Here is a 26472-nt window from a genome sequence, read left to right on the forward strand (position 1 = left end):
TTAATTTCTTTCAGAAGAGCATCCTTCCTTAGATATCTGCCAAGAACAAAAGTGTTTTCTTTGGACTAACTTTGCCAAAATAGCCATAGAATGTGGCAATGGAAAGAGCCATGAGACACTCTGGGCTTCACCTGGCCCAACTCTCTCTTTATAGGTAATGGAACAAAGGTCTACAGTAAGTACACTACCTGTCCAGGGTTGTTTAGCTATTTAGTGGCAGAAGAGTGTCATATTTCGAGCTCTGCTGAATGTCAGTGAAATGCTCTTTGTTTAAAAAAAAAACTTCACAGAGGAATATTTTATATATCACGTAATCCACCCATTTCAGGTATGCAATTCACTGAGTTCTAGTAAGTTTATCAAGTTGTGCAGCCATCACCACAAATCAGTTTTAGAACATTTTCACCACACCAATAAGATCTCCTGTACCCAGTTATTTTTTCTTTCAAATTTGATTGGTTATGAATATTCATGGGATACAAAGCTGATTGTCACCGTTCATGCCCAAGCTGTGATGGCCAGATTCATACTGACCGCATGCCCGTTACATTTATTGTATCGCATTTAATGACTTTCATATGTTGAACCATCCTTGTATCCCTGGATGAATCCCACTTCAGGTGCCTGAAACCTCTGCCAAGTTTCCCTTTTTGGTGCCCATCGGAGCTAGCCTGTGCCACTGGTTCCCATGGAAACAGATCCCTGAGACACCTCCTGCCTTGCAGCATGGACAAAGCACTTGCTCGCCCTTTCCTTTTTTTTTTTTTTTTAGCCAGCCACTTAGCTACAACTTTCAGGTCCCCAGGGGAATAAAAGGAGGACTGTTCCAGAGGGGAGGCAGCTGCCCAGGTGTCTGGCCCAAGCTTCCAGCCCACCCTGCCCCCTGGGGAAACGGGGGGAAAGCCTCAGGTCAGGGCACAGCTCCCCAGGAGCCCCTTGGCCTTTCAAGGCCAGGACAGCCCTGCTCCTGTGGCTCCCAGCACACTTCCAGGAGCCCGGACGCGCTGAGCGTTTGGAGTCTTCACGGTGGACTTGGGAGGAAGGTGTCTTTATCTCACTCTATGGATGATGACAGGGAGGAGACCCAGAAAAGTAAAAGGGTTTGCCCAAGTCACAGGCTAGAAAGTGACAAAGCCGGGACATAAAGCCTGTTCCTTTCATCCCAAAGCGAGCATGGCGGTCAAGATCCCCCCCAACCGATGATACACCCATGTTTCATACGTCAGCTTGGAGACTTGCTGATCACACTGCCCAAGACAGGCCTGGCCTTCCTTACTGTATGAACTGAAAAGGTAGGACCAGAGAAGCCCACCCCCAAACCAGTGCTGCCCTCTGGAGAGTCACCCTCCCACTGCTCAGAGGCGCTTTCTTCGAAGTTAACAAGCTGTGCAACCAAGGTCAGGACGACTGCCCTGCCCACTGGGCGCCCCCCCCCCCCCCCGGCCCTGGGGCCTTGGGAACCTCCCACTGCAGCAGCCAGCCTGGAGGGTTCCCCTCATACAACACAGATGTGAACGTGCCTGCCCCCTGCCATGACCCTCCCCCTGCCACTGGGTCCCTTTCCGGGCAGGAGGGAATGGGGATCGAGGACGCCTGAGTAGGCTCCTTGCATCGGCCTCAGCGGTGGCCGTGCTGTGGGCACATGGCCATTAGCAAAGTCCCCAAGAGAGAGTCAGTTTTGCAAGAGTCTTTCGCAGCTATCAGACCCAGAAAAGGGGAGGAAGGCTGCAGGAGTGCTTGCCCTGTTAGCTACGAGCTTGAGCCTGATGGGTTGGAACTGTGGTTTTCCTCCCACGGTGGCAGGAGCCCGAGGCCAGGGCAGTTTGGAAGTGGAAAGGGAAGGAATCATTTCAAGCCTGGATGAAGCCTGCGTTTCCTTATGTTGCAATAACTGAGCACTTCACACTGGAGGCGGCGGTAACGAGACGCGTTAGCTGACCAGGGTCTCTTACTCTCATCCTAGGCAGGGGAGGGGCTTGGCAAGCCCCACCCACAAGTCTTGGGGTCTTCTGGACCTTCCTCATGACCCCCTCCACTCCAGGCCCAAGTTCAAATCCCTCCTACCCAGGACCCCAAGCTGGCAGGTGGAGCCCTTCCGTATCTTTTCCTCAGGCCCTTTCTACTGTTGGGCCTGGCTGAGGGCCAGAGAGAGAGAAATTCCCCCTCAGGGTTTGGGCCCTGCCCCACCAAGAGCCCCTGCCTGTGAGCAAGGCCCCTCTGGGAGGGGGTGCGTCTCACCTTGCACGCGGTGCCCGCTCTTTAAAGAAGCTCAATAAACACCTGTTGCCCCACAAAGCCTCCTCTGGATGCCACAGAACTCGGGGATGTCACCAGGACACTGAGCCAGCACAGCTGTGGAACTGGAAACCACTTACAGCAGCTTTATTTGTGTCCACCTCTGGCCCTTGAAACCTCTTCTGCTGGCCAGTCCTCCCACGGCCAGATGGAAACCTGACAGGCCCAGGCTGCTTCTTGGTAGGGAAATACACGTGGTCTCCACCACTTCACGTCACACAGCACCGCTCGGCTCACGTCCAGGCCCAACGATAAAAAGGGCCTGACGTCATCGTCAAGTCCCTGGCTTTGAAGTGGAGGCCGCTCCCGCAGCTCCGGCCTGGTGGGGTGGGAAGCCTCGGCCGGGCAGCAGGCGTGGTCAGCCCCCAGCTGAACTGTGCTCTGGGTCTGGCGGAGGTTGAAAGCTACACCTCTTTCTCTCATCGGCATCTCCGAGGGTCTTCAGAGCCCGGCCATTGTTCCCACTGTCCCCCTGACTAGGATATTTTGTGTGGGCCTCAGAGAACCAAGGAGCCCCTGACGGGTAGTGGCAGCCCCACCTTCTCTTGGCCTGCGTCTGTTCACTGTCCAGGCTGCCTCCTGGGACTGGGCCTGTGAGATTCCACGCCGACTCTCTCACACGAGGCCCGCACCTGGGCCGTCAGCCCTCTCCTCAGCTCCGCCGTCAAAGCAGCCAGCCTGTCTCTTGCCCTCTAGACTTTGGGGTGGGGGTGGGGGTGAGGCATCAGTCCACTGGATTTCTCCACCTGCGGAGGACACCTCAAAGCCTAAAGCCCTCTTCCTCTGGCTTGATGTGAAGGAGGGCATCTCATCTCACCCTCTGGTCTCAGCTCACCTCCCTGAAATCCCCTCCTCTAACCTCAACACCTGACTCCTTGGTACCCTTGGTGTGGGTGAGGGTTCAGGCCATCTCTTCTCTAAATGCGGCATCAATGTGGGCAGAGGTCAGGGGCTGGGCGGGGTCATCTCACTGCCGGCCTCCCTCCCCACATGGTGCTGTGGTCACCAGTGTTTGTAAGAAGGTTGGACGCTAACTGCTCCATGCTTGTCCAGAAAGTGCAAGGAAGGATTTGGGACCATGGAGAAGGGGCCCGTGGTGTGGACCAGGCTGGCTGCCAGCCTCCTGGTTTGGTCCCTGGCATTTAGGCTCAGAGAGACAGGGTGCTAGGAGGTAAGAGGGGAGGCCCAGAGGGTAGGGAGGGACACTGGCCACAACCACCCAGCGCAGGGCCTCAGGCTGACTCCAGAGAACTCAGTTATGTCCTGAAATGCCACCATCGTACGTTGATTCCTTTGGGTAAGTATTGCCTTTGCTATGCAGCCCACATCCAGTCTCTGCATCCTAGTTTCTCAGCCATCAGGTAGATAAGCAACAAGTCCTGTCTCTCGGTTGATCCTTGTAAAGCGTTTAACACGGTTCCTGGTTGATACTCATAGCTCGATAAATAAATGTTAACTCACACTGCTTGTCCCTTCGGGTAGCATGGGCAGGCTCTCGCCCACCAGGCGACCCTCCCTTAGCACAACTCGGCCAGCTGGAGCTACCCTGGCCAGTCACCTGAGACCTCGGATGCCTTGGCCCATCTGGCATTTCTTTGGCAGAATCTTCCATGGGGCATTTTGCTGGGTGGCAAGGCTGGAGCGTCTGGCACAACTCCCAGGGTCCCCAGTCTGTCACTTCTCCTGCCACAGAGACAGCAAGGACACTTGGTTCAAATCTCCTTGGAGACAGGGCCTGCTCCCACACACCCACAGGGAATGGGGACTGGCAGTGCCACCAGGAGGAAACCTTCAGGGCCACTAGGACCAGGGGACCTGAATCCAAAGTCTGGCGGAGCTTCAACTTATGAGAACTTGAACCAGCCGTGTAACTTCCTGGAACTTCATCTGCTCAACCACAGATGATAATTCACCCCCTTCAGAGACGTCTGAGATTGTGACCTTGAAGGGGCTCTGCTTCACATATACAGTAGCATTAGCATTGTAGAATTCCAGGATTTTAAAACCAGAGAAAGAGGCAATCTATTTTTCTCTGTGGCTATTTCTGTTTCTTTATCCACTGCCGAGTGCCACCCCCTCCCCAGGTGACCAGTGCCCACAGTGATGCTCTCCAAACGAACCTCCTTTGTAAAGCCAGTGTTCAATTGGCTGGGCCAATGTTCCTGGATACTAAATTCCAAAAGTGGCAGCCTTTTCCCATTCACAGGGTGGGGAAGATCAAAGTCAATTTTTTAGGACCACTATTTCTGACAATGATGGACCAGATCACTTGGACCAAATTCCTAGCTGAGGACAACTTAAAAAGCTGCTCAAATGTGTGTGTGTGTGTGTGTGTGTGTGTGTGTGTGTGTGTGTGTGTGTATGTGTTTGTGTGTATACACATACATTCATTCTGAGCAGCTTTTTAAGTGACATATATTTATTTTTTTAAAATATATATATATACATATATTTATATACATATATATATATACATATATATATATATATATATATATATATTTAAGTCTGACTGAGGGTATCAGGAAGCAAACAGGGCAGTGAGGAATCACAGGCCAAGATCTGCGAAAGAAGGAAACCCAGAAACATGTGCCTGGCTTCTGGGGCTACTTTCTCCCTAGAGGGTCTGCTGATTCCCGAAGACACTGTAAAGATGCTGAGCAGGGCTTTCAGCAACTTGTGGGGCTAAAAACTAGGTCCACCAAGAGGAGGGTGTGCCTGGCAAATCTTTCATGCTTTGTGTTTGGACCCCAGAGGGCTTCGCCCTAGGAGTATGAATGAATCAGAGGTAGATCAGCCCTCAAGGCACTGCGAATCATCTCATTTCCTGCAAGTGGATTAAAGTGATCCTAGTGTGCTAGATCCTAAGCACCTGCTGCATGTAAACATAATCCTCACAGAGGAAGATAAGTTCATCCTAGGCCTCAAGTTATTTCTCCAGGTTTTCCGATACAATACGTGGTACTCAATCAAAAATAACCAGGTATGTGAGGAGAAGAGACAGAACTAATAAACATAACCAAGAGAAACAACAGACACTAGAAACAGATTCATGGGGACTCCATAGAAGGGAGTTACTGAACTTTAAAATAACTATGTTTAATATGCTCAAATATATAAAAGATGAGATAGGCAACTTTGATAGAGAACTGGAAATGATTTTTTTAGTTGTTTCTTTTTCATTCGTTTTAATCTCATCAATTGCAATTTAAAATGCTGGGCGCTACTTTCCCTGCACAGGGCAACAGATGAGTAACAAGCAAAGAAACCCCTGGGAAAAGACAAAAGGAGGCAAGTGTTTTGCATTCAAGGACACTCGTCTGAGAATGTGCTTGCAGCAGTGACAATACATTGCATGTGCACCATTTCTAATCCTAGTAGAAAATCTGTTACTGGCTTATAAGGTGCAATTAAACATAGACACTCCCTGAGACCCAGCAGACCAGAATCTTAAAGTGCTTTCTGCCTTTGAACAAGAACCCATCTCCCTCTTCCCTTGTGCCCACCCAGACCCAGCTCTGTCCCTGGCCCAGACAGCGATGGCACAGATTATAGCTCCCATCAGCCGAGCGTTTGTTCTCTGCCAGGCCCCTGCCAAGGACTTCCCATGCTTTGTCACAACCTATAGCAGGCTATGACTATTCTCCCCCTCTTATAAATGAAGAAGCTGAGGTTTAGGGAACCCACATAACACGTTCAAGGTGCCCCAGCTAACAAGCGTCACAGCCAGGCTGTGAATCCAGGTCTGCCTGCTCCTGGCGGCATGCTCCCAGGTGGGCCCCACTCCCCATCTGCTGGTTGCTGGAATAATCCCTGGATGCCTAGAGTCAGAGGAGGCCTTGGAATTCTCCTCTCCACAAACACTCATTAAGACCAACTGTGTACAGGGCCCCAGGCTGGGAGACCTGGTTTCAAGGACCCAAGGCCAAGGCTTAGGGCAGTGAGAAGACTTTAATGGATCTGAGGTCTCGCTTCTCTTCCTCTTCTTCACTTCCGGAACTCAGGGTCCAGTATGCAGGGATGACACAGAGATAGGCTAGGGAGGACCCTAGGCCACATGCACAGGATAGAGAGAATAGTGCAAAATCCTGTTCTGGCCACCAGATCCCTCCTGAGAAAGCTGGGTAGGGGCCACTATGGCCCAGGTCCCGAGTCCTTCCCTTGGGAGCCAGTGGCCAGAGAGGAGCTGAGGGCCAGCACTACCGTTTCTAACCCGAGTACAGGCAGACAGGAAGGCTCAGCCTTCAGACAGGCCTTCCTCACCCCACCGGGGGCCAACAAATCCACACTGGGGCTTGTGGAGGGTCCACGCCTTGGGGCAGTGAAGGGCTGGGGCCATGAGACAGAGCCCGCAGCCAGCCCAGACATGGGCCATGGTGGCCTCTGCCTGCTTGGTGGCTTTACCTGATTAGTTTGGTTGGGCAGGAGGGGTCCCTGGGGGCCAGCAAGGTAGCATTGGGGATGAGGTAAAGAGGAGACAAGGGAGAAAAGGACTTCCAGGGAGGGAGAAAGCAAAGGGCTGGGGAGGGTATAGGAGAGAAATTGTAGCCAGTCGGGGGCTGGATGAGGACGGGAGCAACGAGCTTGGAGAGGGGCAGAGGGAGGCGGGAACAGGGGCAGGGCAGATGGGGACAGAGCAGGGTCGGACAGGGCCTCTGTCCCACCCAAGGGAGCCCAAGCTCTTCCTCGTGCGGATGCATCGCACAAGGAGGGTAAGCGGTGGACACCTAGAGGAACCTGTTGGCCCTGCAGCACAACAGAAGTATGGTTTTGAGAATGAATGAAGGGTGGGTGGGGCATGAGTGGAAAGGGGGTGAGAAGGGAATGGGCAAGATGGGGCCAGGTAAGGTGAAGTCAGGGGACGATCCAGGCCTGGACGCCAGCCTGGGCTCTGAGGCAAGAGCTACAGAAATCCTCAGGCTGAGTCAGGGGAGGACAGACAGCCCCAGGGTTCACCTTGCCCTGTTATGGATTAAAAACAAAGCAGGTGAGGCGGAGGGAGGAGAGAGCTGGGCTCCACCTGCCAGTGCCACTGCTGGGCGGGCTGCTCACAGAACCCAGACCCCGCAAGGTCCCCAAACCTGCCTGCCCTCCTGGGCCCTGAAAACCCCCAATCCCAGCCCTCTCCCTCCCCACCCCCTCAATGTCCCAGCCCCGAGGAATTACGAAGGTGGGAAACTCACCCAATGGACCCTACAGCTTCACGGAGGCGACCCGGGGGATGTGGAAGAGCTGAGTCTCCTCAGAGCTGGTGGAGCTGCAACATCACAGGACAAAAGTCAGTGAGCCTATGGCACAGACTCTCAGCCCCAACACAGGAACAAACCCGGAGCCCTGATGCTCCCACCTCAGAAGCCCCCCAGGGGACAGGGATGTTCTGCAGCAAGAAGGACTGGGGCAGACATGTGGGAGAACTTCCTGGCCCTGGAGCTCCTCAGAGTGTGTGGCTCTTCAGGGCGAGGCCATGAGCCTCCTCTGCCTGGAGGAGGGGCTGTGGCAGGGGGCCGGGCCCGGTGGCTGGAAGGACACCTTCCCAGGCCCCGATGCTCCCCGCAGCCCTGGCAGCTCTGGAGCCTGATGGTGGCGATGGTTGCACAAGAGTGTGACTGTAAATACACACTTAGGAATGCTTAAGATGGCACATTTTATGTTACATGTATTTTACCATAATTTTTTAAAAAGTGGTTGGAAGAGGGAACACTTGAGGAAACTTTCAAGTTTTCCATATTATTTGACTCTTCACATGAGAACGTGTTCATGGAACCCTTGCATGTGTAAATAAGACAAAGGGGAAAACTAATCATATAAAAAAAAAAAAAGAAGAGAAATTTGCATGGCTCCCGGGAAGGAAAGGGAGGGAAGGAGGAGAGAGGGGAGAGAGGGCATCAGCCGGGAGCGGCACCTGAAAGTCAGAGAAGGGAGCCTTATGGAACGGCAGGAGAGGGTTCTGGAGAGAAAGGAACACCTAGAGGGGCTTTTTAAGTTGTCTGGCCGAGGACGTGTGCCTCTATACAAGAGCAAAGCCACTGCCAGCCAGTCCCTCAGGACAGCGATTCGCTTTGCCAATGAACATGCTCAAAAAATATTTGAAAAGCTTATCTTATTTAAGATATTGCTTATCGATCTTCCCTGAAAATCCCAGTGAGGAGCCTCAAGTTGCCCACAACCCTCCTCCTGTTACGACGAACACCACACCATCCATCATATGCACAAGAGGGCAGGGATGGCCCTCTGCAACCCAGGGCGTCCCCAGAGGCTGGGGGATTCTGTAACAGAGTGAAGAGTGAGGACGCAGCCTGGAAAGCTAGTCCTGGGGAGAGAGTGGAAGCTGCTCCTCAGAAGGGGAACCTGGGCTGTGCCCACATGGCTCTGAGAGGCTGACGGCCAGCATCCTAGGGATGACCCCCGCTCTGAGGAGCGCGGCCGTTGTGCACACAGGAAATGGCACAACCTCGTTTCTTTTGAAAGAGAACTGTTTCCTGGGCTCTTATGTCCTGGGAGTGCCTGACCCTGTCCAGGCTGCCCACTGTACACACACAGCACTCAGGGAACAGCACCACCACAAGCCGCAGCCCCCCACAACACCGACCTTAACTTCAAAGGCCTGTCGGGGGTGGAGATGGGGACGAGCCACAAGGAGGCCTAATGTTGCCTCAGTGAATCAGTGAATAGAGCCGTTTTATTTCTGGTCCTCCACGGGGCATTTTATATGAGCAGGATGTTAAAACACCCAGAAATCAAGATCACTATCTTCTAACATGTAATAAGATTAAATCTGGTAGCACCATACGAACTTTCAAATAGATAGGTATCAGAATCTTTAACTATTTGGGGGAAAAAAACATGAGATATTGCCTACGCTATCATTACAACTCTAAAAATATGAAATAAATAAGCAAGAACTAGAAAAAACGGAAAAGTGTCAGGGTAATGGGATTTGGGGATGTTTGTCTTTTTCTTTTTTTTTTCTTTTTTTTTTTTTTTTGGTGTTTTTGGTGTCATACCACGACCAGTGTTTGCTGAATGCCTACTCAACAGTTTCTCATTTAAGCTTCACAACAACCCGCAGCAAAGATGTTACCTGCGTTCTATGGATGAGCAAACACGAGCACAGCTAGGGAAAAAGAGATCACTGGAGATAAGTGCAGCAGCGCTGGCTCTCCACCCTGGGCCCGTCTTTCCCTTTGTCCCCACGAAGTGGCGCAATTTACAAGGAGGTGCCCTCTACTGGGCTCAAATCAGTAGTTTGGATATTAGAATCCTGTTCAATATTTTAGATTGCACTTATCCATATCGAAAAGGCAGAGGTTAGACTGGGAAATGCAGGAGCTGACGTGTGTATAAAGGGATGTGAAAAGAACTCAGTATGACTTACAGCAGCAGTTCTCAGACTTGTTGGTCTTATGGACTCTTTGCACTCAAAATTATTGCGGTCCCCAAAGAACTTTTACGTGGGTGAGTTATATCTATTGATATTTATCATATTAAAAATTGTAACAGAAAAATTTTCAAGTATTTATTAATTCCTTTGAAAATAGCACAAATAAATCCCCTAAGTATATCTTATAAAAATAACTGTTTTCCAAAAGAAAACAAAAAACTAGTTAGAAGAGTAACATTATTCTGCATTTGTCAAATCCCTTTAATATCTGAGGGAATAAAGCTAGATGTGGAGCACAAGAGAGTGATGACAAGCTGACACCTGCCAGGGACCTCTTCTGTCTATCTCTGAATCTGCCTGAGAAAAGATCTGTAGATGGTTATGGCCACAGCCTCATTTCCACTTTTCAAATATGGTGCAAGTTTCTTTCTTGGCCAATTCTAATCTGGAAGAATAGAAGGAAGGGAATTGTGGAAAATGTAATTAATTCCCAGCTTAGCTGCAATGACAGAGTACAAACCACCAGAGTGGAATGCCACATATTGTCTTTTTTCTAAGGCATAAATATGACACTTACCAAATTATTTTCTAGATAAGAAGTATCAAAGAATTTTCTAGAGAATTTTCCCCTATTTCACAAAAAAAAATTCAAAAAATGAGAAGAAAATCTCATTTATTTAGTTAATGCATACCACCCACATAGGCTCTATAGTGTAGAATGATTTTTTTTTTTCTCATGGATTAAAACTCTTAATGTTACGGTCACATGGAAATCATCCTTAATTTTAACCTAAAGATTGCTTGGTGCATATTCTTCAGATATTTCAAGCAAAAATTAGCAGTAATGTATTATTTTTATCATCAGAAAAATGTTAACGGTCAATCATACACACACATGCATAAACATATAATAAACACATCTCCATGTACGAAAGCACTTCAAAAAGCTCAGGGAAGATTCATATTACCTTTCAATGCTATTTTTCCACAAACATTTTGAAGTCCTCAGATACCTGTATATGCAGGATTTCATATGGCTTTCTACCTGTATACAGTGCTCACTCTTTTCTATTCATAAAAAGTTTAAATTAGAACCGTACAAGCATCACTATGCCCTCCTTACAAGTTTCTTCCTAGATAGTAAAGGACTATGAAACACATAAACACTGGTTAATAATATGCTTCATCTTCTTATCATATCTTCTCACCACAGACTTTTCCATTGCGGTATGTATAGAGGCTTAGATTTCATGTTTTAAGAGCATAAAAATATCCATCGACAGCAAGTTTTTATAAATAGAGGGTCTTGAAGGGTCTTAGATCCACAAATTTTTTTTGGTATCTTAAAAAATGTATTATTTTGTTTAACTGACACCTAACAATTGTACATATTTATGGGGTACATTGTGATTGTTTTACTTAAAAAACTAGCTGATTTTATTATTATTATCAAGACCAAACAAGTCTTTAAATCAATGAAAACTTAATTAAGCATAAAGTTACTTTCACATTTGTCTACAACGACAGTAAATACAGTTCTTGGCAAAAAGACACAGCCCTTGGAGTTTAAAACATCCCCAACTGCAAGATTACCTAAATAAAATTCCCATTATTGTTTATGCAATAGTGGATTAGTTAATCAAATTTAAATAATTATACAATCTAGGATAAAATAAAACGGAAACAATTTACTCATAAAATTCATATGTAAATCATCTTTATTTAAAAACTAGTATCCTGAGAATTATAATTCCATCAAGCTTCAATTTGAGCAAAAAAAGTAGGTAGTTCCTTAAACTGAAAATAAAAGATAAGTCAAAACTATTTATGAAGAGAGACCAAAAATATCATCAGGTTTCTTGCTGTGGTTCTGGATTTCAGGAGTAGACTCATTTGAGAGCGGAATCGACCCTGAAGGGAACTCACCCCTACTTTCAGAAGGTGGGGATGGAGGTTCAAATCCAGCTCTTAGAGGAACATAAGGAGGAAAACCCCTCAGTGAAAAGACATTTCTCATTGCAAATGGAGGTGGTGGCTGGACGGGGAAAACACCTGGTAGAAAATAATTTCGAGGAGCTCCATACATGCTTCCTGGAGGAGGTGGAGGAAAAGGAGGTTCTCTCCTCATGAATGGACCCCTCATATCCACTGGAAACAATGGACCTCTGATTGCAGGAAAAGGTGGAGGAGCAAAGCCAGGGCCAGTTGCTTCACTTTCAGCAGGCACAGATGAATGAGGCACATTTACATTACCAAGGTCGTCTTTGGTATCATCGCTACTGGATTCCGTTTGTGAAGACTTTGGCCCATCCACTTTATCCACAGAAGGCATATTAAAACTTTTGAGTTCTGCTGGTCCAGATGGTCCACCAGGATTAGAATCAAGTCTGTCTTCCCTTTGTGGAAGAAGAGCTGGATCAGAACATGGTTGGCCTGGTGGAGGGATCACCGTCCTCCGGTGCTGTTCCCGTGGAGGTGACAGGAACCCAGATGGAGGTGGTGGCCGGACAGGGAAAACCCTTGGTAGAAAATAATTTCGAGGAGCTCCATACATGCTTCCTGGAGGAGGTGGAGGAAAAGGAGGTTCTCTCCTCATGAATGGACCCCTCATATCCACTGGAAACAATGGACCTCTGATTGCAGGAAAAGGTGGAGGAGCAAAGCCAGGGCCAGTTGCTTCACTTTCAGCAGGCACAGATGAATGAGGCACATTTACATTACCAAGGTCGTCTTTGGTATCATTTCTACCAGATTCCTTTTGTGAAGACTGTGGCCCATCCACTTTATCCAGAGAAGGCATATTAAAACTTCTGAGATCTGCTGGTCCAGACGGTCCACCAGGATTAGAATCGAATCCGTCTTGACTTCGTGGAAGAAGAGCTGGATCAGAACATGGTTGGCCTGGTGGAGGGATCACCGTCCTCCGGTGCTGTTCCCGTGGAGGTGACAGGAACCCAGATGGAGGTGGTGGCCGGACAGGGAAAACCCTTGGTAGAAAATAATTTCGAGGAGCTCCATACATGCTTCCTGGAGGAGGTGGAGGAAAAGGAGGTTCTCTTCTCATGAATGGACCCCTCATATCCACTGGAAACAATGGACCTCTGATTGCAGGAAAAGGTGGAGGAGCAAAGCCAGGGCCAGTTGCTTCACTTTCAGCAGGTCCAGATGAATGAGGCACATTTACATTACCAAGGTCGTCTTTGGTATCATTTCTACTGGATTCCGTTTGTGAAGACTGTGGCCCATCCACTTTATCCACAGAAGGCATATTAAAACTTTTGAGTTCTGCTGGTCCAGACGGTCCACCAGGATTAGAATCAAGTCTGTCTTCCCTTTGTGGAAGAAGAGCTGGATCAGAACATGGGTGGCCTGGTGGAGGGATCACCATCCTCTGGTGCTGTTCCCATGGAGGTGACAGGAACGCAGAAGGTGCTCCATGAGAATCGGTTAACCTATCACAGCCCGATTCTCCTCTTTCATTGGTCATCTGATGGTCCAGAGTATTCTCTGGGCCTCTTGAGCCTCTTCCTCCTCCTCGCCCTGGAGTCAAAGGTGCGAGTCCGAGTGGAGAGAGAAAAGCTCTCGTTTCGGATGAAGGTCGACCCACTGGTGAGGCACCACATGGGGAATGCTCTCCGCCAAATGCTGTATTTGGAACATCAAGTGCAGAAGGATCTTTTTTGAAAAGTTCAAATTTAAACTCTTTTTCAGCTAATTTTTCTCTCTTGTAAACATTTACTTTCCTTAAATACCTGAGGTGTCTTTCAGCAGTCTCAGCTGCCACCCAGCTGCCATGCGCTTCTTTCTCATAGGCCGTCAACTGCCCTTGATAAGAACGAACGCTTCTCTCCAATTCTCCTTCCACATCTCCGGCTCGCCTTCTGTAGGTCTCCAGTTCCTCAGCCGCATGGCTCATCTTCTCTTCTACTTTGGAAAGTTCCTCCTCCTTCTCTAACCGGTCCTTTTCCTCTACTATTAATTTCCTGTGGAGTTTCATTCCATTTTCTTGATACAGTTCAGTCATTACTTGAAGTTTCTGCCGAAGCTTCTGATTTTCACTTTCCAACTGTGTGTTTTCTGACTGTAAAGATGCTCGTTCAGTCTGGAGATCTGTAATATGCTCTGTAAGCTCTTCCTTTCTTTTATCTACTTCAGACAACTGAGTGTAAATTTGGTTTCTTTCTCCTTCTAGGGTTTTGAAAGAAGCATGTAACCTAGCAGCGTGAATCAGTTTCTTCAAAGCTCCTTCTGGTGGATCATCTAAGCGAGCACCATTTTGTGATTCACTCTTCATCTCCAATTCCAAGTCATCAGCCATCATGTCTTCTCCAAGCACAGCAGCCCAGTCTTTCATCTTGAGCAAGCGTTCAGTCAGAGACTTGATGTGATTTTCTTTCTCACTCAGAACTTGTTCTGCGTGGACTCTGGAGTCTTCAAATGTTATTTTCTGTTTATGAAGTTCACTCACTTGTTCTTTCAATACTTCCGCTTCTTGTAAAAGCTGTTTCTGGCTTTCCCGAAGTTGGGAATTTTCATTCAAGGCATCTTTTATTGCCACCTTCAGACGTTCTTCATTCATTTGAAATATTTTGCAGATTAGTTTGGCTTCAGCTACTTGTGACTGGATGGATTTCGATTCATCTTCTAGGGACTGTATCCTTTTTGAAATATCTGCCACCAATTCGTCTTGCTCACAATGTTTAGATTTCTGTTCTTTTAATTCTATTGCTAGAGAGACTATTTCATCCTCAAGTTTAGATTTGGACCTGCTCAGCTTTCCATAGGTTGCCTCCAAGCTTTGTGCTTCTGTTGACTCCTTCTCAAAGCTGGCACCCTTCACAGCTGACTCTAAGCCTTCATACTCCTCTTGAACAACGCTGAGTTTGTCAAGTAGTTTACATTTTTCTTCAATTAGTCCAGAAAGCTTTTCAGCAAGTCTTTTCTCTCTTCCTACATACAGCCGGCTTCTCACCGATCGAACACTTCTCCACAAAAACAAGAGAATCAAAAATGCAGTAAGAGCCACACATGTCACCAGTTCCCATGGAAAACCAGGGCCCGGTCTCAGGTCTTCAGGCCATGCTGCCACAGTCCTGCACAGCTCTCCCAGGACCAGCCCCAAGTACGGCTGAGGGGCAGCCCCGGGCACCTCCATGCCGCCGAGGCTGCTATGGCTGTGGCCGCGGTAGCCACGGCCTGGCCAGGCCACAACCAGCAGCTGAGACAGCTCTGCGTTCTGTTGGGAACGCAAACCGGCCCCGGCGACAGCGGCAGACACGGCACAGCCGGCCGTGCGGGGAGCCGGGGAGCACTGGTGCCCACCGGCCTCAGGCGTCCCCCACGCACACCCTGGTAACCAGGCCCCTTTGTGACGTCACTTCCGCCACGCGGTTCCGAGCCCGCCCCTGCACGAGCCTGTGACACGCGCTGTCCTCGCCACCCCCCACCTCGGCTCGGTTTCCGCCGGGCCACCTCCGGATTTGAATCCATGTTTATAACGTGTGATGATCAAATCTGGGTAATCAGCGTACTCATCACTCAAATAGTTTTCATTTCTTTGTGTTGGGAAAATTTAAAGTCCTCTCTTTTAGCTATTTGAAATTATCTAATAAATGGGTGCTGACTCTAGTCACCTTACAAAGCTATAGATCACTAGAAATGGTGCCTCCTATCGAGCTGTAACTTTGTATCTGTAACCTCTGCCTTTCACCTCCGCCCCCTACCCTTCCCAGCCTCTAGTAACCACTATTCTGTTTTCTACTTCTAGGGGATCAACTTTTCTTTTGGCAATTTTTTAAAGGAAATTTTGTGATTTTAATTTCTTTCAGAAGAGCATCCTTCCTTAGATATCTGCCAAGAACAAAAGTGTTTTCTTTGGACTAACTTTGCCAAAATAGCCATAGAATGTGGCAATGGAAAGAGCCATGAGACACTCTGGGCTTCACCTGGCCCAACTCTCTCTTTATAGGTAATGGAACAAAGGTCTACAGTAAGTACACTACCTGTCCAGGGTTGTTTAGCTATTTAGTGGCAGAAGAGTGTCATATTTCGAGCTCTGCTGAATGTCAGTGAAATGCTCTTTGTTTAAAAAAAAAACTTCACAGAGGAATATTTTATATATCACGTAATCCACCCATTTCAGGTATGCAATTCACTGAGTTCTAGTAAGTTTATCAAGTTGTGCAGCCATCACCACAAATCAGTTTTAGAACATTTTCACCACACCAATAAGATCTCCTGTACCCAGTTATTTTTTCTTTCAAATTTGATTGGTTATGAATATTCATGGGATACAAAGCTGATTGTCACCGTTCATGCCCAAGCTGTGATGGCCAGATTCATACTGACCGCATGCCCGTTACATTTATTGTATCGCATTTAATGACTTTCATATGTTGAACCATCCTTGTATCCCTGGGATGAATCCCACTTCAGGTGCCTGAAACCTCTGCCAAGTTTCCCTTTTTGGTGCCCATCGGAGCTAGCCTGTGCCACTGGTTCCCATGGAAACAGATCCCTGAGACACCTCCTGCCTTGCAGCATGGACAAAGCACTTGCTCGCCCTTTCCTTTTTTTTTTTTTTTTAGCCAGCCACTTAGCTACAACTTTCAGGTCCCCAGGGGAATAAAAGGAGGACTGTTCCAGAGGGGAGGCAGCTGCCCAGGTGTCTGGCCCAAGCTTCCAGCCCACCCTGCCCCCTGGGGAAACGGGGGGAAAGCCTCAGGTCAGGGCACAGCTCCCCAGGAGCCCCTTGGCCTTTCAAGGCCAGGACAGCCCTGCTCCTGTGGCTCCCAGCACACTTCCAGGAGCCCGGACGCGCTGAGCGTTTGGAGTCTTCACGGTGGACTTGGGAGGAAGGTGTCTTTATCTCACTCTATGGATGATGACAGGGAGGAGACCCAGAAAAGTAAAAGGGTTTGCCCAAGTCACAGGCTAGAAAGTGACAAAGCCGGGACATAAAGCCTGTTCCTTTCATCCCAAAGCGAGCATGGCGGTCAAGATCCCCCCCAACCGATGATACACCCATGTTTCATACGTCAGCTTGGAGACTTGCTGATCACACTGCCCAAGACAGGCCTGGCCTTCCTTACTGTATGAACTGAAAAGGTAGGACCAGAGAAGCCCACCCCCAAACCAGTGCTGCCCTCTGGAGAGTCACCCTCCCACTGCTCAGAGGCGCTTTCTTCGAAGTTAACAAGCTGTGCAACCAAGGTCAGGACAACTGCCCTGCCCACTGGGCGCCCCCCCCCCCCGGCCCTGGGGCCTTGGGAACCTCCCACTGCAGCAGCCAGCCTGGAGGGTTCCCCTCATACAACACAGATGTGAACGTGCCTGCCCCCTGCCATGACCCTCCCCCTGCCACTGGGTCCCTTTCCGGGCAGGAGGGAATGGGGATCGAGGACGCCTGAGTAGGCTCCTTGCATCGGCCTCAGCGGTGGCCGTGCTGTGGGCACATGGCCATTAGCAAAGTCCCCAAGAGAGAGTCAGTTTTGCAAGAGTCTTTCGCAGCTATCAGACCCAGAAAAGGGGAGGAAGGCTGCAGGAGTGCTTGCCCTGTTAGCTACGAGCTTGAGCCTGATGGGTTGGAACTGTGGTTTTCCTCCCACGGTGGCAGGAGCCCGAGGCCAGGGCAGTTTGGAAGTGGAAAGGGAAGGAATCATTTCAAGCCTGGATGAAGCCTGCGTTTCCTTATGTTGCAATAACTGAGCACTTCACACTGGAGGCGGCGGTAACGAGACGCGTTAGCTGACCAGGGTCTCTTACTCTCATCCTAGGCAGGGGAGGGGCTTGGCAAGCCCCACCCACAAGTCTTGGGGTCTTCTGGACCTTCCTCATGACCCCCTCCACTCCAGGCCCAAGTTCAAATCCCTCCTACCCAGGACCCCAAGCTGGCAGGTGGAGCCCTTCCGTATCTTTTCCTCAGGCCCTTTCTACTGTTGGGCCTGGCTGAGGGCCAGAGAGAGAGAAATTCCCCCTCAGGGTTTGGGCCCTGCCCCACCAAGAGCCCCTGCCTGTGAGCAAGGCCCCTCTGGGAGGGGGTGCGTCTCACCTTGCACGCGGTGCCCGCTCTTTAAAGAAGCTCAATAAACACCTGTTGCCCCACAAAGCCTCCTCTGGATGCCACAGAACTCGGGGATGTCACCAGGACACTGAGCCAGCACAGCTGTGGAACTGGAAACCACTTACAGCAGCTTTATTTGTGTCCACCTCTGGCCCTTGAAACCTCTTCTGCTGGCCAGTCCTCCCACGGCCAGATGGAAACCTGACAGGCCCAGGCTGCTTCTTGGTAGGGAAATACACGTGGTCTCCACCACTTCACGTCACACAGCACCGCTCGGCTCACGTCCAGGCCCAACGATAAAAAGGGCCTGACGTCATCGTCAAGTCCCTGGCTTTGAAGTGGAGGCCGCTCCCGCAGCTCCGGCCTGGTGGGGTGGGAAGCCTCGGCCGGGCAGCAGGCGTGGTCAGCCCCCAGCTGAACTGTGCTCTGGGTCTGGCGGAGGTTGAAAGCTACACCTCTTTCTCTCATCGGCATCTCCGAGGGTCTTCAGAGCCCGGCCATTGTTCCCACTGTCCCCCTGACTAGGATATTTTGTGTGGGCCTCAGAGAACCAAGGAGCCCCTGACGGGTAGTGGCAGCCCCACCTTCTCTTGGCCTGCGTCTGTTCACTGTCCAGGCTGCCTCCTGGGACTGGGCCTGTGAGATTCCACGCCGACTCTCTCACACGAGGCCCTCACCTGGGCCGTCAGCCCTCTCCTCAGCTCCGCCGTCAAAGCAGCCAGCCTGTCTCTTGCCCTCTAGACTTTGGGGTGGGGGTGGGGGTGAGGCATCAGTCCACTGGATTTCTCCACCTGCGGAGGACACCTCAAAGCCTAAAGCCCTCTTCCTCTGGCTTGATGTGAAGGAGGGCATCTCATCTCACCCTCTGGTCTCAGCTCACCTCCCTGAAATCCCCTCCTCTAACCTCAACACCTGACTCCTTGGTACCCTTGGTGTGGGTGAGGGTTCAGGCCATCTCTTCTCTAAATGCGGCATCAATGTGGGCAGAGGTCAGGGGCTGGGCGGGGTCATCTCACTGCCGGCCTCCCTCCCCACATGGTGCTGTGGTCACCAGTGTTTGTAAGAAGGTTGGACGCTAACTGCTCCATGCTTGTCCAGAAAGTGCAAGGAAGGATTTGGGACCATGGAGAAGGGGCCCGTGGTGTGGACCAGGCTGGCTGCCAGCCTCCTGGTTTGGTCCCTGGCATTTAGGCTCAGAGAGACAGGGTGCTAGGAGGTAAGAGGGGAGGCCCAGAGGGTAGGGAGGGACACTGGCCACAACCACCCAGCGCAGGGCCTCAGGCTGACTCCAGAGAACTCAGTTATGTCCTGAAATGCCACCATCGTACGTTGATTCCTTTGGGTAAGTATTGCCTTTGCTATGCAGCCCACATCCAGTCTCTGCATCCTAGTTTCTCAGCCATCAGGTAGATAAGCAACAAGTCCTGTCTCTCGGTTGATCCTTGTAAAGCGTTTAACACGGTTCCTGGTTGATACTCATAGCTCGATAAATAAATGTTAACTCACACTGCTTGTCCCTTCGGGTAGCATGGGCAGGCTCTCGCCCACCAGGCGACCCTCCCTTAGCACAACTCGGCCAGCTGGAGCTACCCTGGCCAGTCACCTGAGACCTCGGATGCCTTGGCCCATCTGGCATTTCTTTGGCAGAATCTTCCATGGGGCATTTTGCTGGGTGGCAAGGCTGGAGCGTCTGGCACAACTCCCAGGGTCCCCAGTCTGTCACTTCTCCTGCCACAGAGACAGCAAGGACACTTGGTTCAAATCTCCTTGGAGACAGGGCCTGCTCCCACACACCCACAGGGAATGGGGACTGGCAGTGCCACCAGGAGGAAACCTTCAGGGCCACTAGGACCAGGGGACCTGAATCCAAAGTCTGGCGGAGCTTCAACTTATGAGAACTTGAACCAGCCGTGTAACTTCCTGGAACTTCATCTGCTCAACCACAGATGATAATTCACCCCCTTCAGAGACGTCTGAGATTGTGACCTTGAAGGGGCTCTGCTTCACATATACAGTAGGATTAGCATTGTAGAATTCCAGGATTTTAAAACCAGAGAAAGAGGCAATCTATTTTTCTCTGTGGCTATTTCTGTTTCTTTATCCACTGCCGAGTGCCACCCCCTCCCCAGGTGACCAGTGCCCACAGTGATGCTCTCCAAACGAACCTCCTTTGTAAAGCCAGTGTTCAATTGGCTGGGCCAATGTTCCTGGATACTAAATTCCAAAAGTGGCAGCCTTTTCCCATTCACAGGGTGGGGAAGATCAAAGTCAATTTTTTAGGACCACTATTTCTGACAATGATGGACCAGATCACTTGGACCAAATTCCTAGCTGAGGACAACTTAAAAAGCTGCTCAAATGTGTGTGTGTGTGTGTGTGTGTGTGTGTGTGTGTGTATGTGTTTGTGTGTATACACATACATTCATTCTGAGCAGCTTTTTAAGTGACATATATTTATTTTTTTAAAATATATATATACATATATTTATATACATATATATATATACACACATATATATATATATATATATATATTTAAGTCTGACTGAGGGTATCAGGAAGCAAACAGGGCAGTGAGGAATCACAGGCCAAGATCTGCGAAAGAAGGAAACCCAGAAACATGTGCCTGGCTTCTGGGGCTACTTTCTCCCTAGAGGGTCTGCTGATTCCCGAAGACACTGTAAAGATGCTGAGCAGGGCTTTCAGCAACTTGTGGGGCTAAAAACTAGGTCCACCAAGAGGAGGGTGTGCCTGGCAAATCTTTCATGCTTTGTGTTTGGACCCCAGAGGGCTTCGCCCTAGGAGTATGAATGAATCAGAGGTAGATCAGCCCTCAAGGCACTGCGAATCATCTCATTTCCTGCAAGTGGATTAAAGTGATCCTAGTGTGCTAGATCCTAAGCACCTGCTGCATGTAAACATAATCCTCACAGAGGAAGATAAGTTCATCCTAGGCCTCAAGTTATTTCTCCAGGTTTTCCGATACAATACGTGGTACTCAATCAAAAATAACCAGGTATGTGAGGAGAAGAGACAGAACTAATAAACATAACCAAGAGAAACAACAGACACTAGAAACAGATTCATGGGGACTCCATAGAAGGGAGTTACTGAACTTTAAAATAACTATGTTTAATATGCTCAAATATATAAAAGATGAGATAGGCAACTTTGATAGAGAACTGGAAATGATTTTTTTAGTTGTTTCTTTTTCATTCGTTTTAATCTCATCAATTGCAATTTAAAATGCCGGGCGCTACTTTCCCTGCACAGGGCAACAGATGAGTAACAAGCAAAGAAACCCCTGGGAAAAGACAAAAGGAGGCAAGTGTTTTGCATTCAAGGACACTCGTCTGAGAATGTGCTTGCAGCAGTGACAATACATTGCATGTGCACCATTTCTAATCCTAGTAGAAAATCTGTTACTGGCTTATAAGGTGCAATTAAACATAGACACTCCCTGAGACCCAGCAGACCAGAATCTTAAAGTGCTTTCTGCCTTTGAACAAGAACCCATCTCCCTCTTCCCTTGTGCCCACCCAGACCCAGCTCTGTCCCTGGCCCAGACAGCGATGGCACAGATTATAGCTCCCATCAGCCGAGCGTTTGTTCTCTGCCAGGCCCCTGCCAAGGACTTCCCATGCTTTGTCACAACCTATAGCAGGCTATGACTATTCTCCCCCTCTTATAAATGAAGAAGCTGAGGTTTAGGGAACCCACATAACACGTTCAAGGTGCCCCAGCTAACAAGCGTCACAGCCAGGCTGTGAATCCAGGTCTGCCTGCTCCTGGCGGCATGCTCCCAGGTGGGCCCCACTCCCCATCTGCTGGTTGCTGGAATAATCCCTGGATGCCTAGAGTCAGAGGAGGCCTTGGAATTCTCCTCTCCACAAACACTCATTAAGACCAACTGTGTACAGGGCCCCAGGCTGGGAGACCTGGTTTCAAGGACCCAAGGCCAAGGCTTAGGGCAGTGAGAAGACTTTAATGGATCTGAGGTCTCGCTTCTCTTCCTCTTCTTCACTTCCGGAACTCAGGGTCCAGTATGCAGGGATGACACAGAGATAGGCTAGGGAGGACCCTAGGCCACATGCACAGGATAGAGAGAATAGTGCAAAATCCTGTTCTGGCCACCAGATCCCTCCTGAGAAAGCTGGGTAGGGGCCACTATGGCCCAGGTCCCGAGTCCTTCCCTTGGGAGCCAGTGGCCAGAGAGGAGCTGAGGGCCAGCACTACCGTTTCTAACCCGAGTACAGGCAGACAGGAAGGCTCAGCCTTCAGACAGGCCTTCCTCACCCCACCGGGGGCCAACAAATCCACACTGGGGCTTGTGGAGGGTCCACGCCTTGGGGCAGTGAAGGGCTGGGGCCATGAGACAGAGCCCGCAGCCAGCCCAGACATGGGCCATGGTGGCCTCTGCCTGCTTGGTGGCTTTACCTGATTAGTTTGGTTGGGCAGGAGGGGTCCCTGGGGGCCAGCAAGGTAGCATTGGGGATGAGGTAAAGAGGAGACAAGGGAGAAAAGGACTTCCAGGGAGGGAGAAAGCAAAGGGCTGGGGAGGGTATAGGAGAGAAATTGTAGCCAGTCGGGGGCTGGATGAGGACGGGAGCAACGAGCTTGGAGAGGGGCAGAGGGAGGCGGGAACAGGGGCAGGGCAGATGGGGACAGAGCAGGGTCGGACAGGGCCTCTGTCCCACCCAAGGGAGCCCAAGCTCTTCCTCGTGCGGATGCATCGCACAAGGAGGGTAAGCGGTGGACACCTAGAGGAACCTGTTGGCCCTGCAGCACAACAGAAGTATGGTTTTGAGAATGAATGAAGGGTGGGTGGGGCATGAGTGGAAAGGGGGTGAGAAGGGAATGGGCAAGATGGGGCCAGGTAAGGTGAAGTCAGGGGACGATCCAGGCCTGGACGCCAGCCTGGGCTCTGAGGCAAGAGCTACAGAAATCCTCAGGCTGAGTCAGGGGAGGACAGACAGCCCCAGGGTTCACCTTGCCCTGTTATGGATTAAAAACAAAGCAGGTGAGGCGGAGGGAGGAGAGAGCTGGGCTCCACCTGCCAGTGCCACTGCTGGGCGGGCTGCTCACAGAACCCAGACCCCGCAAGGTCCCCAAACCTGCCTGCCCTCCTGGGCCCTGAAAACCCCCAATCCCAGCCCTCTCCCTCCCCACCCCCTCAATGTCCCAGCCCCGAGGAATTACGAAGGTGGGAAACTCACCCAATGGACCCTACAGCTTCACGGAGGCGACCCGGGGGATGTGGAAGAGCTGAGTCTCCTCAGAGCTGGTGGAGCTGCAACATCACAGGACAAAAGTCAGTGAGCCTATGGCACAGACTCTCAGCCCCAACACAGGAACAAACCCGGAGCCCTGATGCTCCCACCTCAGAAGCCCCCCAGGGGACAGGGATGTTCTGCAGCAAGAAGGACTGGGGCAGACATGTGGGAGAACTTCCTGGCCCTGGAGCTCCTCAGAGTGTGTGGCTCTTCAGGGCGAGGCCATGAGCCTCCTCTGCCTGGAGGAGGGGCTGTGGCAGGGGGCCGGGCCCGGTGGCTGGAAGGACACCTTCCCAGGCCCCGATGCTCCCCGCAGCCCTGGCAGCTCTGGAGCCTGATGGTGGCGATGGTTGCACAAGAGTGTGACTGTAAATACACACTTAGGAATGCTTAAGATGGCACATTTTATGTTACATGTATTTTACCATAATTTTTTAAAAAGTGGTTGGAAGAGGGAACACTTGAGGAAACTTTCAAGTTTTCCATATTATTTGACTCTTCACATGAGAACGTGTTCATGGAACCCTTGCATGTGTAAATAAGACAAAGGGGAAAACTAATCATATAAAAAAAAAAAAGAAGAGAAATTTGCATGGCTCCCGGGAAGGAAAGGGAGGGAAGGAGGAGAGAGGGGAGAGAGGGCATCAGCCGGGAGCGGCACCTGAAAGTCAGAGAAGGGAGCCTTATGGAATGGCAGGAGAGGGTTCTGGAGAGAAAGGAACACCTAGAGGGGCTTTTTAAGTTGTCTGGCCGAGGACGTGTGCCTCTATACAAGAGCAAAGCCACTGCCAGCCAGTCCCTCAGGACAGCGATTCGCTTTGCCAATGAACATGCTCAAAAAATATTTGAAAAGCTTATCTTATTTAAGATATTGCTTATCGATCTTCCCTGAAAATCCCAGTGAGGAGCCTCAAGTTGCCCACAACCCTCCTCCTGTTACGACGAACACCACACCATCCATCATATGCACAAGAGGGCAGGGATGGCCCTCTGCAACCCAGGGCGTCCCCAGAGGCTGGGGGATTCTGTAACAGAGTGAAGAGTGAGGACGCAGCCTGGAAAGCTAGTCCTGGGGAGAGAGTGGAAGCTGCTCCTCAGAAGGGGAACCTGGGCTGTGCCCACATGGCTCTGAGAGGCTGACGGCCAGCATCCTAGGGATGACCCCCGCTCTGAGGAGCGCGGCCGTTGTGCACACAGGAAATGGCACAACCTCGTTTCTTTTGAAAGAGAACTGTTTCCTGGGCTCTTATGTCCTGGGAGTGCCTGACCCTGTCCAGGCTGCCCACTGTACACACACAGCACTCAGGGAACAGCACCACCACAAGCCGCAGCCCCCCACAACACCGACCTTAACTTCAAAGGCCTGTCGGGGGTGGAGATGGGGACGAGCCACAAGGAGGCCTAATGTTGCCTCAGTGAATCAGTGAATAGAGCCGTTTTATTTCTGGTCCTCCACGGGGCATTTTATATGAGCAGGATGTTAAAACACCCAGAAATCAAGATCACTATCTTCTAACATGTAATAAGATTAAATCTGGTAGCACCATACGAACTTTCAAATAGATAGGTATCAGAATCTTTAACTATTTGGGGGAAAAAAACATGAGATATTGCCTACGCTATCATTACAACTCTAAAAATATGAAATAAATAAGCAAGAACTAGAAAAAACGGAAAAGTGTCAGGGTAATGGGATTTGGGGATGTTTGTCTTTTTCTTTTTTTTTTCTTTTTTTTTTTTTTTTGGTGTTTTTGGTGTCATACCACGACCAGTGTTTGCTGAATGCCTACTCAACAGTTTCTCATTTAAGCTTCACAACAACCCGCAGCAAAGATGTTACCTGCGTTCTATGGATGAGCAAACACGAGCACAGCTAGGGAAAAAGAGATCACTGGAGATAAGTGCAGCAGCGCTGGCTCTCCACCCTGGGCCCGTCTTTCCCTTTGTCCCCACGAAGTGGCGCAATTTACAAGGAGGTGCCCTCTACTGGGCTCAAATCAGTAGTTTGGATATTAGAATCCTGTTCAATATTTTAGATTGCACTTATCCATATCGAAAAGGCAGAGGTTAGACTGGGAAATGCAGGAGCTGACGTGTGTATAAAGGGATGTGAAAAGAACTCAGTATGACTTACAGCAGCAGTTCTCAGACTTGTTGGTCTTATGGACTCTTTGCACTCAAAATTATTGCGGTCCCCAAAGAACTTTTACGTGGGTGAGTTATATCTATTGATATTTATCATATTAAAAATTGTAACAGAAAAATTTTCAAGTATTTATTAATTCCTTTGAAAATAGCACAAATAAATCCCCTAAGTATATCTTATAAAAATAACTGTTTTCCAAAAGAAAACAAAAAACTAGTTAGAAGAGTAACATTATTCTGCATTTGTCAAATCCCTTTAATATCTGAGGGAATAAAGCTAGATGTGGAGCACAAGAGAGTGATGACAAGCTGACACCTGCCAGGGACCTCTTCTTCTGTCTATCTCTGAATCTGCCTGAGAAAAGATCTGTAGATGGTTATGGCCACAGCCTCATTTCCACTTTTCAAATATGGTGCAAGTTTCTTTCTTGGCCAATTCTAATCTGGAAGAATAGAAGGAAGGGAATTGTGGAAAATGTAATTAATTCCCAGCTTAGCTGCAATGACAGAGTACAAACCACCAGAGTGGAATGCCACATATTGTCTTTTTTCTAAGGCATAAATATGACACTTACCAAATTATTTTCTAGATAAGAAGTATCAAAGAATTTTCTAGAGAATTTTCCCCTATTTCACAAAAAAAAAATGCAAAAAATGAGAAGAAAATCTCATTTATTTAGTTAATGCATACCACCCACATAGGCTCTATAGTGTAGAATGATTTTTTTTTTCTCAAGGATTAAAACTCTTAACGTTACGGTCACATGGAAATCATCCTTAATTTTAACCTAAACATTGCTTGGTGCATATTCTTCAGATATTTCAAGCAAAAATTAGCAGTAATGTATTATTTTTATCATCAGAAAAATGTTAACTGTCAATCATACACACACATGCATAAACATATAATAAACACATCTCCATGTACGAGGGCACTTCAAAAAGCTCAGGGAAGATTCATATTACCTTTCAATGCTATTTTTCCACAAACATTTTGAAGTCCTCAGATACCTGTATATGCAGGATTTCATATGGCTTTCTACCTGTATACAGTGCTCACTGTTTTCTATTCATAAAAAGTTTAAATTAGAACCGTAGAAGCATCACTATGCCCTCCTTACAGGTTTCTTCCTAGATAGTAAAGGACTATGAAACACATAAACACTGGTTAATAATATGCTTCATCTTCTTATCATATCTTCTCACCACAGACTTTTCCATTGCGGTATGTATAGAGGCTTAGATTTCATGTTTTAAGAGCATAAAAATATCCATCGACAGCAAGTTTTTATAAATAGAGGGTCTTGAAGGGTCTT

General features: G+C 49.1%; 1 protein-coding gene across 1 annotated transcript; it reads right to left on the reverse strand.

Moving 5' to 3' along the window:
- Window positions 1-13949: 13949 nt before the first annotated feature.
- LOC134362734 (melanoma inhibitory activity protein 2-like) lies at window positions 13950-14831 on the reverse strand (the record flags this gene model as incomplete). The annotated part of the gene is made up of 1 exon (XM_063077944.1): window positions 13950-14831. A coding segment is annotated over exon 1 (882 nt), but the record flags the coding sequence as incomplete, so codon positions are not given.
- Window positions 14832-26472: the final 11641 nt, after the last annotated feature.

This window comes from Cynocephalus volans, chromosome 14 (genome assembly GCF_027409185.1).
Source record: "Cynocephalus volans isolate mCynVol1 chromosome 14, mCynVol1.pri, whole genome shotgun sequence".
In the NCBI taxonomy this organism is placed as follows: Eukaryota; Metazoa; Chordata; class Mammalia; order Dermoptera; family Cynocephalidae; genus Cynocephalus; species Cynocephalus volans.